Source organism: Littorina saxatilis, unplaced genomic scaffold, assembly GCF_037325665.1.
Source record: "Littorina saxatilis isolate snail1 unplaced genomic scaffold, US_GU_Lsax_2.0 scaffold_1117, whole genome shotgun sequence".
Classification (NCBI taxonomy): Eukaryota; Metazoa; Mollusca; class Gastropoda; order Littorinimorpha; family Littorinidae; genus Littorina; species Littorina saxatilis.
Genome location: NW_027127769.1, coordinates 17,718 through 32,500, shown reverse-complemented (window position 1 = coordinate 32,500; position 14,783 = coordinate 17,718). Strand labels below are relative to the sequence as shown.

Below are 14,783 nucleotides of genomic sequence, written 5' to 3'. Positions count from 1 at the left end.
ATCAATATAGAAAAAAAATCAATCAAAATACATCATACTTAAAGAAAATGAATGAGGTAGCTTCTGAATTGCATTGAAAATGCACCAGAGACTATTATCTAAGGCAGGTTATACACAGTCACATAGAACTCATCCCGACGACGAAATAGGCACCGGCAATGATTAATACACGTATGTGTGTGTGTGTGTGTGTGTGTGTGTGTGTGTGTGTGTGTGTGTGTGTGTGTATGTGCGTGTGCGTGTGTGTGCGTGTGTGTGTGTGCGTGTGCGTGTGTGTGTGTGCCTTAAAGCACTAGTAAGATTTTCCCAAGTTAACCGGAATTGTCCATCCTTTTGTTTCTGTGCATTTTTGATAAAGGAAAGATAATTCAAACATTCCCTTCTTCGCTCCGAAGACCAATCTGAAACGAGTTATTTCCCCGTCAACAAATCTCGACTCACTTGGAAGACTTCGAAGTCTGCTCAGAAACACAACCGAAAACATACGTTAGGTAAGGTTTCCCTCATGGCTTAAACCGGTACTGTCCGGGAATGGTTGCCCCCCCACCCCTCCACTTCTCCCTAATCCCCACCTTTCCTTTCCTCCATTCCATCTCGTCATACAATTATATCTGACATTGAATTAGATAATAGCGATTTGTATTGCATTGTATTGTATTGCATGGTAATGTTGTGTTGTGTGGTGTAATGTTGTGTTGTATTTCATTGTATTACATTACATTGCTTTGTATTGTATTCATCTTGGAAGTCGTTGTTGACAAATAACAATCGTGATTGGGCCCACACTGCGTCAGTAATGGCCCCAGGTTAAACTGACAGAGAGGTTGGTCCCGTGTTCCGTTACATTCCACCCTGACAGCCGGATGATCCGTATTTATATATTTACACAACATACGAAGTCTGAATTATTCGCGTAACAACACAAATGTTGTTCAATGTCACACAACACACACCGTCTGTGTTTTGTATTGCATTCTTTGAAAATTATGAAGGCGGTGCAGTTCCGTACATTCACAAATTTAAAATTATCAATGTTATTTAATAACACGAGTACAAAGTGTACTTGCACAAACATGGTTCTGTCCGCAATTTCCCTGCTGGTCCGTATTTCTGTGTTTTTAGTTCAGTCTCCCGGGTATTTTGAATTTTTAAACGAATTCAACGCGCATGTTACTTTCGTTTTCCTCGGTAGTTCTCAAGTTGTGCTTAAAAGCATAAAAGCACAGTCCTTTTCATGTGAACAATTCGCCTCAACGTCTCAGGTCTGGCAAGGCTTTCGCTTGGGATAAGACCATCCCTCCGCTTAGGATAAGACCATCCCTCCGCTTGGGATAAGACCATCCCTCCGCTTGGGATAAGACCATCCCTCCGCTTGGGATAAGACCATCCCTCCGCTTGGTCACATCCCTCCGCTTGGTCACATCCCTCCGCTTGGTCACATCCCTCCGCTTGGTCACATCCCTCCGCTTGGTCACATCCCTCCGCTTGGTCACATCCCTCCGCTTGGTCACATCCCTCCGCTTGGTCACATCCCTCCGCTTGGTCACATACCAACCATCAACACCCTTGCTGCTTGCTGTGCAGTGGCATTTTTTGGCTGAATTATTTTCCTAACGGAAAGAAGTGGTTTCTTATCATATTAAGTCATCAAAAAGTCCTACTCTGCACAAGAATCAGGCAGTGTGTTGAGTGTCGGCATAGGGAGTGTGTTGAGTGTCGGCATAGGGAGTGTGTTGAGTGTCGGCATAGGGAGTGTGTTGAGTGTCGGCATAGGGAGTGTGTTGAGTGTCGGCATAGGCAGTGTGTTGAGTGTCGGCATAGGGAGGATGTTCATAACCCACGTAAAAGCCTGGCCAAATCTAATATGGTGAGCAGCACTGTGCCTGCAAGTTAGCTGGGCAGAAGCGGAGAGAACAGCCCAGAACAGGGTGCGATGGAGAAATGTCGTCAATGGCCTATGCTCCGCTGGGGGCAAGCCGCAAAGTGCCTACGTAAGTAAGTAATTAAGTGCCTGCAAGTTGTGCACAATTCTGTCTCAGTTTCAAAGGTGTGCATGACTCAGTAACCATCAGTTGTCAGCGAAGCCACGATTCAAAATCCCATCTCTAGTTGCTGTGCACATCCCATCACACTTTTCATGCTGGAAGCAGCCAGTGAGATATGAACAAATCAGAAAACTCCAGGGCTGAGTTGCACGAAGCAAAAGTGGGTGCCACTCAACCGAGAGAGAACAAACCGCGGGGTCTGATTCGTTGAAATCACAACAAATCTCAATTTCAACCAATCAAACCCCGCAGCTGGCTCCCATCCGATTGGTAACTTTCTCGTGCACCTCGATCGGCCCTGCTAGAGTTAAATAGTATTTTGGGGCACGTCAACACGCTGTTTAAAATGTTACTGCCATCGGCTGGACATGATAACTGACGATGGTCGGAAATCAGCCAATCGGGTCTTTGTATGGGCTATGGAAGACTTGCGCCCCTGATCGCCAAGACAACCATGCGATGCGGCCACTGATGAGTTAAGCATGTGATCGTGGAATCCCAATGAATTAAACTTGATGTTCATTTTTTTTCAAAGGAAAGACATCATCTCCAGCAGACATTGTCATTTTTGCAGTGTCCGCTCATTGTGATGTTTTCTTTTTTCGTTCCGAAAACATTCACATCGGAGCTTGCCTAAGGTTTTGGAGACGACAAATTTTCCAAGGCCGTTCAAAACCCCATCAGAGTTAATTACGGTGACGGTCTATTCCACGTAGAAGTAATCTTACATTGGCTGGGCGTCTCAAGTGTTGCAGAGGTCTTCTGCCATTGGCCGGGCATTCCAGCATTGGTTGGGCACTTTATCCTGCTGTAGCAGCAAGACACCACTTCTGTGCAAGACAGCTGTAGAGGTAAGCTATGGTTGGTTGGTCGTATGGTTTGTTGGTCATCGCAGCTTGCTATAGTTAAGTAAAGTGCCATTGGCTGAACACGTCCTCCTGCTGTCAAGCTGTCATTGGCTAGGAACCTCATCTCGCCGTAGTTCTAAGTAAGCCGTCATTAACAGTGCACTTCCGGTGACTGCGTTGCCATTTGCTGTGGTCTGAACTTACTGTAGAAGTCAGTTGTTGCTGGCAAATCAACATGCTGTAGATATAAACTGTCATTGACTGGGTAAGTTCCTTGATGCAAGGAAAACCAAACCAAACCACACCCACTTTCATTGGTTGAGCTGACTCTGCAGAAATAAGCGGCCATAGGCCAGATGTCCCGCGCCCTGGAAGATGAGCTGCCATTGGCTGAACACATCCACGCATTCTCAGTGCGCTGCTATTGGCTAGGAGTGTCGCCGGGTACATCCCCGCTGACTGGTGAAGACTGCCCTAGTTGAGGCTGGAAACAGGAAAACAATGAGCAAAAATGAAACGTGTTCTACCCATCTTGTGCAAATCTCTCTGTCTCTCCCTATATTCATTCAGCTTAATCAACGCATTTCACTCATAACTGGCAGCTCAGTCAATCGTTCAGTCTATTAGTCAGCCTGTCAGTCGGTTTGCCAGTTATTTTGTTTTTGGGTCAACACACAGTCAGAAAAAAATTGAGGCACAGACAGAAAGATAATCTTTAACAAAAAAACTAAAAAACACAACAAAACAAAAACATCACAGAAACAAAATAAAAATCCAGAGAAGAAAGTCATAAGACCACAAGAGCTCAGTTGATTTAATCGCGAACTCGTGTCCTGAAGCTGAGAAAAGGCCAGTGACCTCCACAATCAGATCAAGGTCAAATGTGTCACCTAGGTAAGTCGTGCACTATGACGTCAGGAAGAAGAAACTAAGATCGTAATGCTAACTATGTTTGTTTATCAACACAATCTTGCTGGCCCAGCGCTTCAGTGACCGACACATAACTGCTTTGGCATATACTGCAGAAAAAGCTAGGTAGTAACGAAAAAGCCAAAACACGCGCGCTATTCCTACTAAGTGTCACGTGCAGTGTCACTTGACGTAAGTAGGTCAATAGGTCAGGGAGTCGGACAGCTGACTTTAGTACCGATTCCGCTTAGCTCAAAATGCTTGTCTATTAATAAGGAACACTTGAGCAGTGGCACTTGAAGGCGAAGATTGTCTGATACTACATTTTTTCAGGATCAAGAGGCAGTGCGCACTCTTAATATAAACAACAGTAAATAAGATCCATGCGGAACCAGTTCCATCCGATATGATTCCTCCTTACTCAACATTGGGACTGATAACTCCGCTTATCACTGTCATAACTAATATCGAATGAAAAAAGCGACTTTCATCCCCATATTTTGTTCAGGTTTCAAACTACATGTAATATGACTAGAAAAACTGAGCCATCTTTCTACAAAACTATTTCTAGTACTAAATTACTGAACAAAGCCAGAAGCTGATTGCATTGCCTGCTATCTAAAACAATTAATTACCGCATGATTTCTCACCTCGCCTCTGCTTCGACTGCCTCGCCGTCTCTCTTCTGAACCGTAGCTTTTCTGAAAAGCAACAAGACCAATCATCACAATGTTGTTGTTGTTGTTGTTTGAATCCTGATCATACTGGAAAAAGGCAAACCCGTGAAAGAACAGGAAAAACAAGAAATTCCTTCGAGGTAGGAAAAACACCCCCGTTGGTCAAAGGGAAATAACCATTCTCACTGCACCCATTCTCACTGCCACCAACTGAGAAGGTTATTTCCCTTTGACCATGAATATGTTTCTCTATAAGTCCTTGTAGAATCTTAATCCACCAATAACTCCCTAACCGTGTGTTTGACTGGTCCCAAGTTTTGTAAGGACCGTCTCAGGAATGTATAGAACCTGTTCACCAAGTTTGGTGACGATCGGTCCGTTCATTCTTGAGATCTATATGCGAACACAAACACACAAACAAACAAACACATGGACCGAATCCTATACACTGAAGACTGAAGCCAGAGAAAAGCGGAAGACACAGAACCAACCTACTGCAACCCGTCTTCTAAAACAAATAAAACAAGAAGAGCAAACGCTCGATCGAGTCACTTTCGCAGTTCTGAATATTATATGAGGCATCAGATGGACAGGAAGAAATTGCTATTCACAACACAATGAGTCACGTTCACATAAAATTTGAGCCCGGTCACTTTTATAGTTTCCGAGAAAAGCCCAACGTTAAGTTGTGTGTTGCCGAACAGAAAAGGCTAGTTATCTCCCTTGTTTTTCTGATAACGTTCGTAAAAGGCTACAGATGTAAATACTTTGATGTAAAGAATAATCCTACAAAGTTTCAATCACATCCGATGAACTTTGTCAAAGATATAAAATGTCTAATTTTTCCTTTGACGCTGACCTGTGACCTTGAAAAAGGTCAAAGGTCAACGAAACCATCGTTAAAGTGTAGAGGTCATTGGAGGTCACGACTAAACAAAATATGAGCCCGATCGCTTTGATAGTTTCCGAGAAAAGTCCAACGTTAAGGTGGTGTCTACGGACGGCCGGCCGGCCGGCCGGACGGCCGGCCGGACGGCCGGCCGGACGGCCGGCCGGACAGACTAACACTGACCGATTACATAGAGTCACTTTTTCTCAAGTGACTCAAAAATCGATAGTATGACTTAGTTAAGGCGAGGTTTCGGTGCTAAACATTAAGTTCTGTGCTAAAATAAAACACACACACAAAAACAATGCCGTGATCAAACCTTTACTGAGATGGAAAAAATGTATGACTTACAAAAATACGGGCACATCGAAAAAAGATATGCACACCAAGACGATTTCAGTATTTCTTCACGCCCTGTCCCTCCTCTCCCCCTCCTCCCCCCCAACAACTTCCTCAGCCAGCACTACACACCAGATATTCGTAACAGGTGATTGAAATGGGGGGTGGGGGGGGGGACCCTTTTCAATAACTCGAACAAACTCTTTGCGTTAATCATCACCTGCTCACAGTTTTATCTTGTCAGCCTTCAAGTCTTTAACATCGAACAGATAACGCGGGCGCATAGGCATGCTTAACACTTTGTCCCGATGGGAACACTGGGGTTGTTATCGCAACCAACATGTCCCCATGGAAACGAGCCCTCGCTCGTGTCGCAAAATGCTGTAGAGGTCGAGACAAGGTCACAGATAAAACAATCTCCCTCATCGCACAAGGGCTGGTTACAGATGATTTCAACACAAGTTGAAATTGGGATAGCCCTGGGAAAACTAAGGCTCTTCTTTAAAGATGCTGCTCCGCTCAGAGTACCCTTGAAGCAACCATTTGTCTTTTTGTCGCAAATAAGGATATAAACAGTCAAAACATTTACACAACTATCCCACAAATGACTACTACACATACCTATTGTGTTGCCAGCCAAACGGAACTTTATGCGGTTTGTCGGTTAGCATCTCCCACCAATATGACTGTAATGAACATAGGACAACAGACTGTGTTCGGCATGTACACATTAGTCAAGGTAAATGAGACAATCACTGAGGCAGTTGAAACAAGTATGTACGCGCTTGCGTGCGTGCGTGTGCGTGTGTATGTACCCTCTTCATGGTACCCTCTACCGTCTTATGTTTAATAGTGTATGCGCGTGCGTACGAGGATATGTCTGTGCGGGTGTATGTTTGTGTGTGTTAGTGTATGTGTGTGAAGTTCTAGATGCGCAAAATGAAGTTAGTCTTTTGCAGTGTTGGATTTCACGGAGGAGATGGATTGTCGTACAAGCTGGTGGTGGGAGGTGGGGGGAGGGGGGATAACTTCAGCAGACGGTGTGTCTGGAATCCTGTGAACATGATGCCCAAGAGAGTCGTTCTTCACGGGTGTCAGTGAAGAACTGTGATGAATGCTTTGTGCCGCGGACACTAACATGTTGTCAGGGGAACTGATCAACGGCGCAGGGCCACTGGCACTGGCACTGCTTTGATTGCCCTCTTTGCACGTGCATCAATGTTCGCAACGAGAGAGAGAGAGAGACAATGACAATGACAATGACAAATCTTTATTTTTCGAGGGTGACAAGAATAAGCATAGATATGCTTTTTTGCATCTGGCCCTCGCCCTAAAGAGGGACTAAACTATTTTACTATAACTATGACTAGGGAAAAAAAGAGAGAGAGAGAGAGAGAGAGAGAGAGAGAAAAGAGAGAGAGAGAGAGAGAGAGAGAGAGAGAGAGAGAGAGGAGAGAGAGAGAGAGAGAGAGAGAGGAGAGAGAGAGAGAGAGAGAGAGAGAGAGAGAGAGAGAGAGAGAGAGAGAGAGAAGGGGGGGGATGTGAGAGAGTGTCTATTTGTGTGTGAGAGATCACGCCGGAGGAAGGTGTACGCCCGTTTTAGGGCATATCGCCTTCTCCGCTGGGTTTCGCAACAATTGTGTCCTCAGGCGTAAGTAAGTTGCTGCATTAAATACATGTTTGGGGGGCTAAATTACAAGTACATCGATTACCAGTCAAATACAAAATAATGTATAGGTACTCCTCAATTCAGCTATACGTTACACAATATTTGTATTTATGCCTTTACGGGAAATTAGAGTACGTTTTGTGGTCGTACCGTAAAATCCCTAGCAAACGCCCAGTATCTAGCAAACGCCCACCCCCACTTTTGGCCAAAAGTTGTGCAGAGGGGTCACTACCTAGAAAACGCCCACCCCCTTTTTTAAAAAAATTTGTTTTAAGACATTCGGCCTGCTTTATCTACGATTTGTGCACACTGTTCGATGATTCGCCGGCTTTTTCTTCTTATTTTTTTCTATCAAAGAACGTTGATCTTTATTTGTGTAAACAAACGGTGTGTTTATTTTTTTATTAAAATTGCATAAATCACATGTTGTATCACTTTTTTTTTTGTGCTAGGGATTTTACGGTAAGTGCGGCTGTATGGATTCAAATTCGACAATTTGCCTTTTCCTGCAATTATACACCACACTAGCCTAAACAATTTTGCATTCATAATATTGTACCATATCTCCCCTTTATTGTGTCATTTGGGTTAATCTGTACTATGACATACTGCGGCACAGTAAGGCCTTTTCTAAGAGTACCTGCAAATGTTGGGATACGCTTCCTTCAGTATCAGATACGGAGGCGTACACCGCTATGGAACAGAAGCGTACACTCATTTTTCGCACTTGCTCACTTTGAAATCAAAATTAGTAGCAAAGAAATGGCTACATGGGCAAAAATCTTGGCACAACACGTCGCAGACATGTTGTACAACTTGTTCGAACTGCCAACACGTCGCAGACATGTTGTACAACTTGTTCGAACTGCTGTAGCAGCAGGGGAATGCTTGAATAATGAAAAAAATCTAAATATTCCCATGTTAGGGGGGGGGGGGGGGGGTTGACACACGATTGGAACAAGAGTAAGTGCAAACTTCACGTACAGAGCGGGTACTATGGGAACAAAATCACGTATGTGATAAACACAGGGTTTGTGCAGTTGCCATCTGAAAGTTGCCAATATACACAAAACAGTTTACGAGTTCTAGCACATTTTGTGCAAGTATTTACCTTCGATCCGGCTTCTCTTGTCTCAGATTTCAACGGAGAAGGCGATATGCCCTACAACGGACGTACACCTTCCTCCGGCGTGGAGACGGAGATTCTCAACAAAAAAGATTTACCTGCATTCGTTTGACTATCTACGCAGTTAAAAGGGAATACCGTCGCCCACACTACGATCACGGGACTGAAAGTTGACAGTGTAGCCCAACATTACGAGTGGGATTAACAGTTTACAATGTGAACTATTCAAAAGTCTTAAGCTTGTGACCTCGGTTCTCGTGACTCCAATGTGGGAAGACAGATACATCATTGCAAATGCTGATCCCACGTACAGCCATCCACCCACACGCCAACCCGTTAGCGTGCGCACACACACACACACACACACACACACACACACACACACACACACACACGCACCCCCCACACACACACTCACACACACGCGCGCACGCACGCACTTTCAAAATAACCCACTAACGCGCAATTTACATTCTGACAATTAACAACTCAAAGTAATCACACACCCCCACCCCACCCCGCACCCCTTACACTGTTAAATTCGCCTCCCCTTTTTGTCCCCCCTCCCCTTTCACCTCCCTCACATTTACCAAGTTATAAAATGCATATCCACACGCACACGGATATGCCATGAAGGTATGATACAAATCACAGAATAATATTTCACACAAGAAGCAGACATATTGTGCGTACTTTTGAATGTTGATGACACTATCCATTTGAAGCTAAATTCTTTCTTTATCTTTGAATCAGACAGCCACGAGGTTGAGGAATTTCAGTATCGGGCGTGTGCGGGGGTGGGAAGGTGTAACTTCTATGTCATTGTTGTTCACCCTGTCACTTTTTTAGATACACAGACATCTTAACAATTTGAACAATCCCATTGCGCAACCAAACTACAGAAAGTGCGTTTTGTAAATTCGCTCATTTCTTCTTCTCCTTTTTACATTTTGTCAAGTTTTCACTAAATGCTTTAACATAGAGGGGGAATCGAGACGAGGGTCGTGGTGTATGTGTGTCTGTGTGTGTGTGTGTGTGTGTGTGTGTGTGTGTGTGTGTGTGTGTGTGTGTGTGTGTGTGTCTGTGCGTGTGTGTGTGTAGAGCGATTCAGACTAAACTACTGGACCGATCTTGATGAAATTTGACATGAGAGTTCCTGGGAATGATATCCCCGGATGTTTTTTTCATTTTTTTTATAAATACCTTTGATGACGTCATATCCGGCTTTTTGTAAAAGTTGAGGCGGCACTGTCACACCCTCATTTTTCAATCAAATTGATTGAAATTTTGGCAAAGCAATCTTCGACGAAGGCCGGACTTTGGTATTGCATTTCAGCTTGGTGGCTTAAAAACTAAGGAATGAGTTTGGTCATTAAAAATCGGAAACTCGTAATTAAAATTATCTTTTTATTAAACGATCCAAAAGTAATTTCATCTTATTCTTCGTCATTTTCTGATTCCAAAATCATATACATATGTTATATTTGGATTACAAACAAGCTCTGAAAATTAACAAGTCGCGTAAGGCGAAATTACTACATTTCGTCAAGCTGTGGAACTCACAGAATGAAATTGAACGTAGTCCGCCGCTAGTGCAAAAGGCAGTGAAAGTGACGAGCCTGTTTGGCGCGGTAGCGATTGCGCTGTGCTTCATAGCACGCTTTACTGTACCTCTCTTCGTTTTAACTTTCTGAGCGTGTTTTTAATCCAAAAAAATCATATCTATATGTTTTTGGAATCAGGAACCGACAAGGAATAAGATGAAAGTGTTTTTAAATTGATTTCGAAAATTTAATTTTGATTATAATTATTAATGTTTTAATTTTCAGAGCTTGTTTGTAATCCAAATATAACATATTTATATGTTTCTGGAATCAGAACATGATGAAGAATACGATAAACGTAATTTTGGATCGTTTAATAAATTTTGTTAAATTTTTTTTTTACAATTTTCAGATGTTTAATGACCAAAGTCATTAATTAATTTTTAAGCCACCAAGCTGAAATGCAATAGCGAAGTCAGGCCTTCGTCGAAGATTGCTTGGCCAAAATTTCAATCAATTTGATTGAAAAATGAGGGTGTGACAGTGCCACCTCAACTTTTACAAAAAGCCGGATATGACGTCATCAAAGACATTTATCGAAAAAATGAAACCAACGTCCGGGGATATCATACCCAGGAACTCTCATGTCAAATTTGATAAAGATCGGTCCAGTAGTTTACTCTCAATCGCTCTTACACACACATGCGCACAGACACAGACACACACACACACATACACACATACACCATGACCCTCGTCTCGATTCCCCCTCTATGTTAAAACATTTAGTCAAAACTTGACTAAATGTAAAAATATGAAAATTATGATTAAAATTAATTTTCCAAAATCGATTTAAAAACAATTTGAAGTGAATTTCATCTTATTCCTTGTCGGTCCCTGATTCCAAAAACATATAGATATGATATGTTTGGATTAAAAACAAACTCAGTAAGCTAAAAAGAATAGACATACAGAAAAGCGTGTTATCCTGCTCAGCGCGACCACTACCGCACTATTCTGCATGGCTTGTCGATTTCACTGCCTTTGCCACGAGCGGTGGACTGACGAAACTACGAGTATGTGGTCTTGGTGAAAAAAGCAGTGCGTTCAGTTTCATTCTGTGAGTTCGACAGCTTGACTAAATGTTGTTATTTCGCCTTACGCGACTTGTTCTTCATCTGCGTTCGTATGATGCGTCTCTCACGGACACTCGTAGTACTCAGTAGTGAGCTTTTACGTGCACGACCGCCCCCCCCCCCCCCTCCCACCATTTAGGCTGTCATATTCCGATTCTGGGGGATGATGCACGCCTTGTAGTTCTTGTGTATTATAACCCACCAAACTCTGACATGGATAACAGGTGCGCATTTGCATTGGCCTTGTGCTTGCGTGTACGAAGGGAAATCAGACACCAGCAGGACTGCACATGACATAAGTCGACCTGGGGGATCAGAAACATTTGGGGAATCGAACCCTGAACCGACCACACGGAAGGCCGGTGTCCAAACCATCTGACTACGCGCCCATATTATATTCGCTCATTTCAATGTAGCAATATGACCGTTTGGAAGCAAGAAGCCATGAACCAACATGAAGTGGAGATCCTCAGGCACACGAGGCGGACTATTTGTTTATTTTTTCAGTTTGCCTTTTTGTTCAAAAATGACATTTTGAGTAAATATACATCATTTTTCAAAAAAATATTCTGGAAAAATTGCGATAAACTCTATGTTAAATCACACGTTTTCCCGTCAGTTCTACAAGAGAAAAAAGCACACATGATGATTCTCCACTCTCACAACATAAAACGTGCTTTCGGTTTTCACAATGGACTCTAATGTCCATTCGACGAGGGGGGTCTGTCGCTTTAAATGGGACAGCAGCACAATGTTGCAGCGGCCTCGCTAACCTGTTTTATTTGTACCTGAGTTTCTGTGTCAACGTGGGTTTTTCCGACAGGTGAACGGACGGATGTTTCTTTCGTTGCCCCTTTTCTTCGTTTCATTTTCTCGGGGTACGCCCTCAACCCCCACTCACCCCCCCCCCCCCCTCCGCCCCCCATGTGCACCCCACCACTGAACAACTCCCTCTCGTGAATGAACTTTGTGTAAGAAAGTGAACTACATGTGGCCTGACGATTAATCGTCTGGTCCCCGGGGGGTGGGGGGAGGTGGGAGGGGGGGGGGGTGAATAGGTCGATTGCGGGGGAGGGGGGAGTGGATGGAAAGAAGGAGTCTTACTTGACAGGATTATCAGTGTTACAAAGCTTTACTGTTGTAAGAAGGTAAGAGAAAGAGGTTGTGTGTGTGTGTGTGTGTGTGCGTGTGTGTGTGTGTCTCTCACGCACGCACGCACGCACGCAGGCAGTCACGCACGCACGCACACACACACACACACACACACACACACACGCACACACACAAACGGTATTTTCACGATGCAAAAAAATAAGAAGATAGATTTCAATAAAACTGAGATATGACCTTGAAAAAGTTGTTCAAATGGAACACAGGAAATGAGAAGAGAAAACAAGTCGCGTAAGGCGAAATTACTACATTTAGTCAAGCTGTGGAACTCACAGAATGAAACTGAACGTAGTCCGCCGCAAAAGGCAGTGAAAGTGACGAGCCTGTTTGGCGCGGTAGCGATTGCGCTGTGCTTCATATAGCACGCTTTACTGTACCTCTCTTCGTTTTAACTTTCTGAGCGTGTTTTTAATCCAAACATATCATATCTATATGTTTTTGGAATCAGGAACCGACAAGGAATAAGATGAAATAGTTTTTAAAACGATTTCGGAAATTCTATTTTGATCATAAATTTTATATTTTTAATTTTCAGAGCTTGTTTTTAATCCAAATATAACATATGTATATGTTTTTGGAATCAGAAAATGACGAAGAATAAGATGAAATTGTTTTTGGATCGTTTAATAAAAAAATAATTTTAATTACAAGTTTCCGATTTTTAATGACCAAACTCACTCATTAGCTTTTAAGCCACCAAGCTGAAATGCAGTACCAAACCCCGGCCTTCGTCGAAGATTGCTTTGCCAAAATTTCAATCAATTTAATGGAAAAACAAGAAGAGCAAACGCTCGATCGAGTCACTTTCGCAGTTCTGAATATTATATGAGGCATCAGATGGACAGGAAGAAATTGCTATTCACAACACAATGAGTCACGTTCACATAAAATTTGAGCCCGGTCACTTTTATAGTTTCCGAGAAAAGCCCAACGTTAAGTTGTGTGTTGCCGAACAGAAAAGGCTAGTTATCTCCCTTGTTTTTCTGATAACGTTCGTAAAAGGCTACAGATGTAAATACTTTGATGTAAAGAATAATCCTACAAAGTTTCAATCACATCCGATGAACTTTGTCAAAGATATAAAATGTCTAATTTTTCCTTTGACGCTGACCTGTGACCTTGAAAAAGGTCAAAGGTCAACGAAACCATCGTTAAAGTGTAGAGGTCATTGGAGGTCACGACTAAACAAAATATGAGCCCGATCGCTTTGATAGTTTCCGAGAAAAGTCCAACGTTAAGGTGGTGTCTACGGACGGCCGGCCGGACGGCCGGCCGGACGGCCGGACGGCCGGCCGGCCGGACAGACTAACACTGACCGATTACATAGAGTCACTTTTTCTCAAGTGACTCAATGAGGGTGTGACAGTGCCGCCTCAACTTTTACAAAAAGCCGGATATGACGTCATCAAAGGTATTTATCGAAAAAATGAAAAAAACGTCCGAGGATATCATACCCAGGAACTCTCATGTCAAATTTCATGAAGATCGGCCCAGTAGTTTACTCTGAATCGCTCTACACACACACACAGACAGACAGACAGACAGACAGACAGACAGACAGACAGACACACACACACACACACACACACACACACACACACACACACATACACCACGACCCTCGTCTCGATTCCCCCCTCTATGTTAAAACATTTAGTCAAAACTTGACTAAATGTAAAAAGAGAGAAAAAAAACCACAACAGATCAAGAATGTGAAAAAAGAAACCAAATAAAGACACAGGCTATAACAATGGGCCAAAAGAGGTACAAAGACAAGTAATGATCTCACATTGACACACATCGGCAGGTGTTTTTCAACAGTTGTGGTTTAATTCTAACCAGTCGAGGTCTATCTTATGATCACACATAGGTAGATACCGAAAGGAAATCATATCAAAGCTGCTATGTGCCTCACAAGGCAAAACCAAAAGAGAAACAAAATAAAATGAAAAGATTGACTAAAATAATGATAAAACGTCGCTTGTGCCTTATCCCCCTTCGTGTGTACACGCAAGCACAAGACCAAGTGCGCGCGAAAAAGATCCTGAAATCCATGTCAGAGTTCGGTGGGTTATAGAAACACGAAAATACCTAGCAGGCTTCCCCCGAAAGCGGAGTATGGCTGCCTGAATGGTGGGGTAAAAACGGTCATACATGTTAAAACCCACTCGTGCAAAAACAAGAGTGAACGTGGGAGTTTCAGCCCATGCACGAAGAAGAAGAAAAAGAAGACATCAAATATTCATTAAGCGAGACGGAAGAACGACGAGAAACCAAACAGGGCATGTCCAGGCTGTAGATTGCTGGTATATGTCCAGGCTGTAGATTGCTGGTATATGTCCAGGCTGTAGATTGCTGGTATATGTCCAGGCTGTAGATAACTGGAATATGTCCAGGCTGTAGATTGCTGGTATATGTCCAGGCTGTAGAT

The 14,783-nt window shown here is 43.2% G+C and overlaps 1 protein-coding gene across 2 annotated transcripts in view; it reads right to left on the bottom strand.

Annotated features, from left to right (window-relative positions):
• The window catches only part of LOC138956141 (high mobility group protein HMGI-C-like), a 33,389-nt gene that overhangs the window by 1,166 nt on the left and 17,440 nt on the right, over positions 1-14,783 (bottom strand). Inside the window, exons 3-5 of one of the 2 annotated variants that reach the window (XR_011452516.1) lie at positions 4,453-4,503; positions 1,552-3,377; positions 1-1,407 (exon numbers count right to left, since the gene is read on the bottom strand). The exon at positions 1-1,407 is cut by the window's left edge and continues 1,166 nt beyond it. Coding sequence is in view for 1 of the 2 variants with exons in the window: in XM_070327585.1 (XP_070183686.1) it covers positions 3,315-3,377; positions 4,453-4,503 (114 nt within the window). In the remaining variant the exon portion in view is untranslated. Of the gene's footprint in view, positions 3,378-4,452; positions 4,504-14,783 lie in introns of both variants that reach the window. The other variant, XM_070327585.1, reaches the window with a different exon arrangement.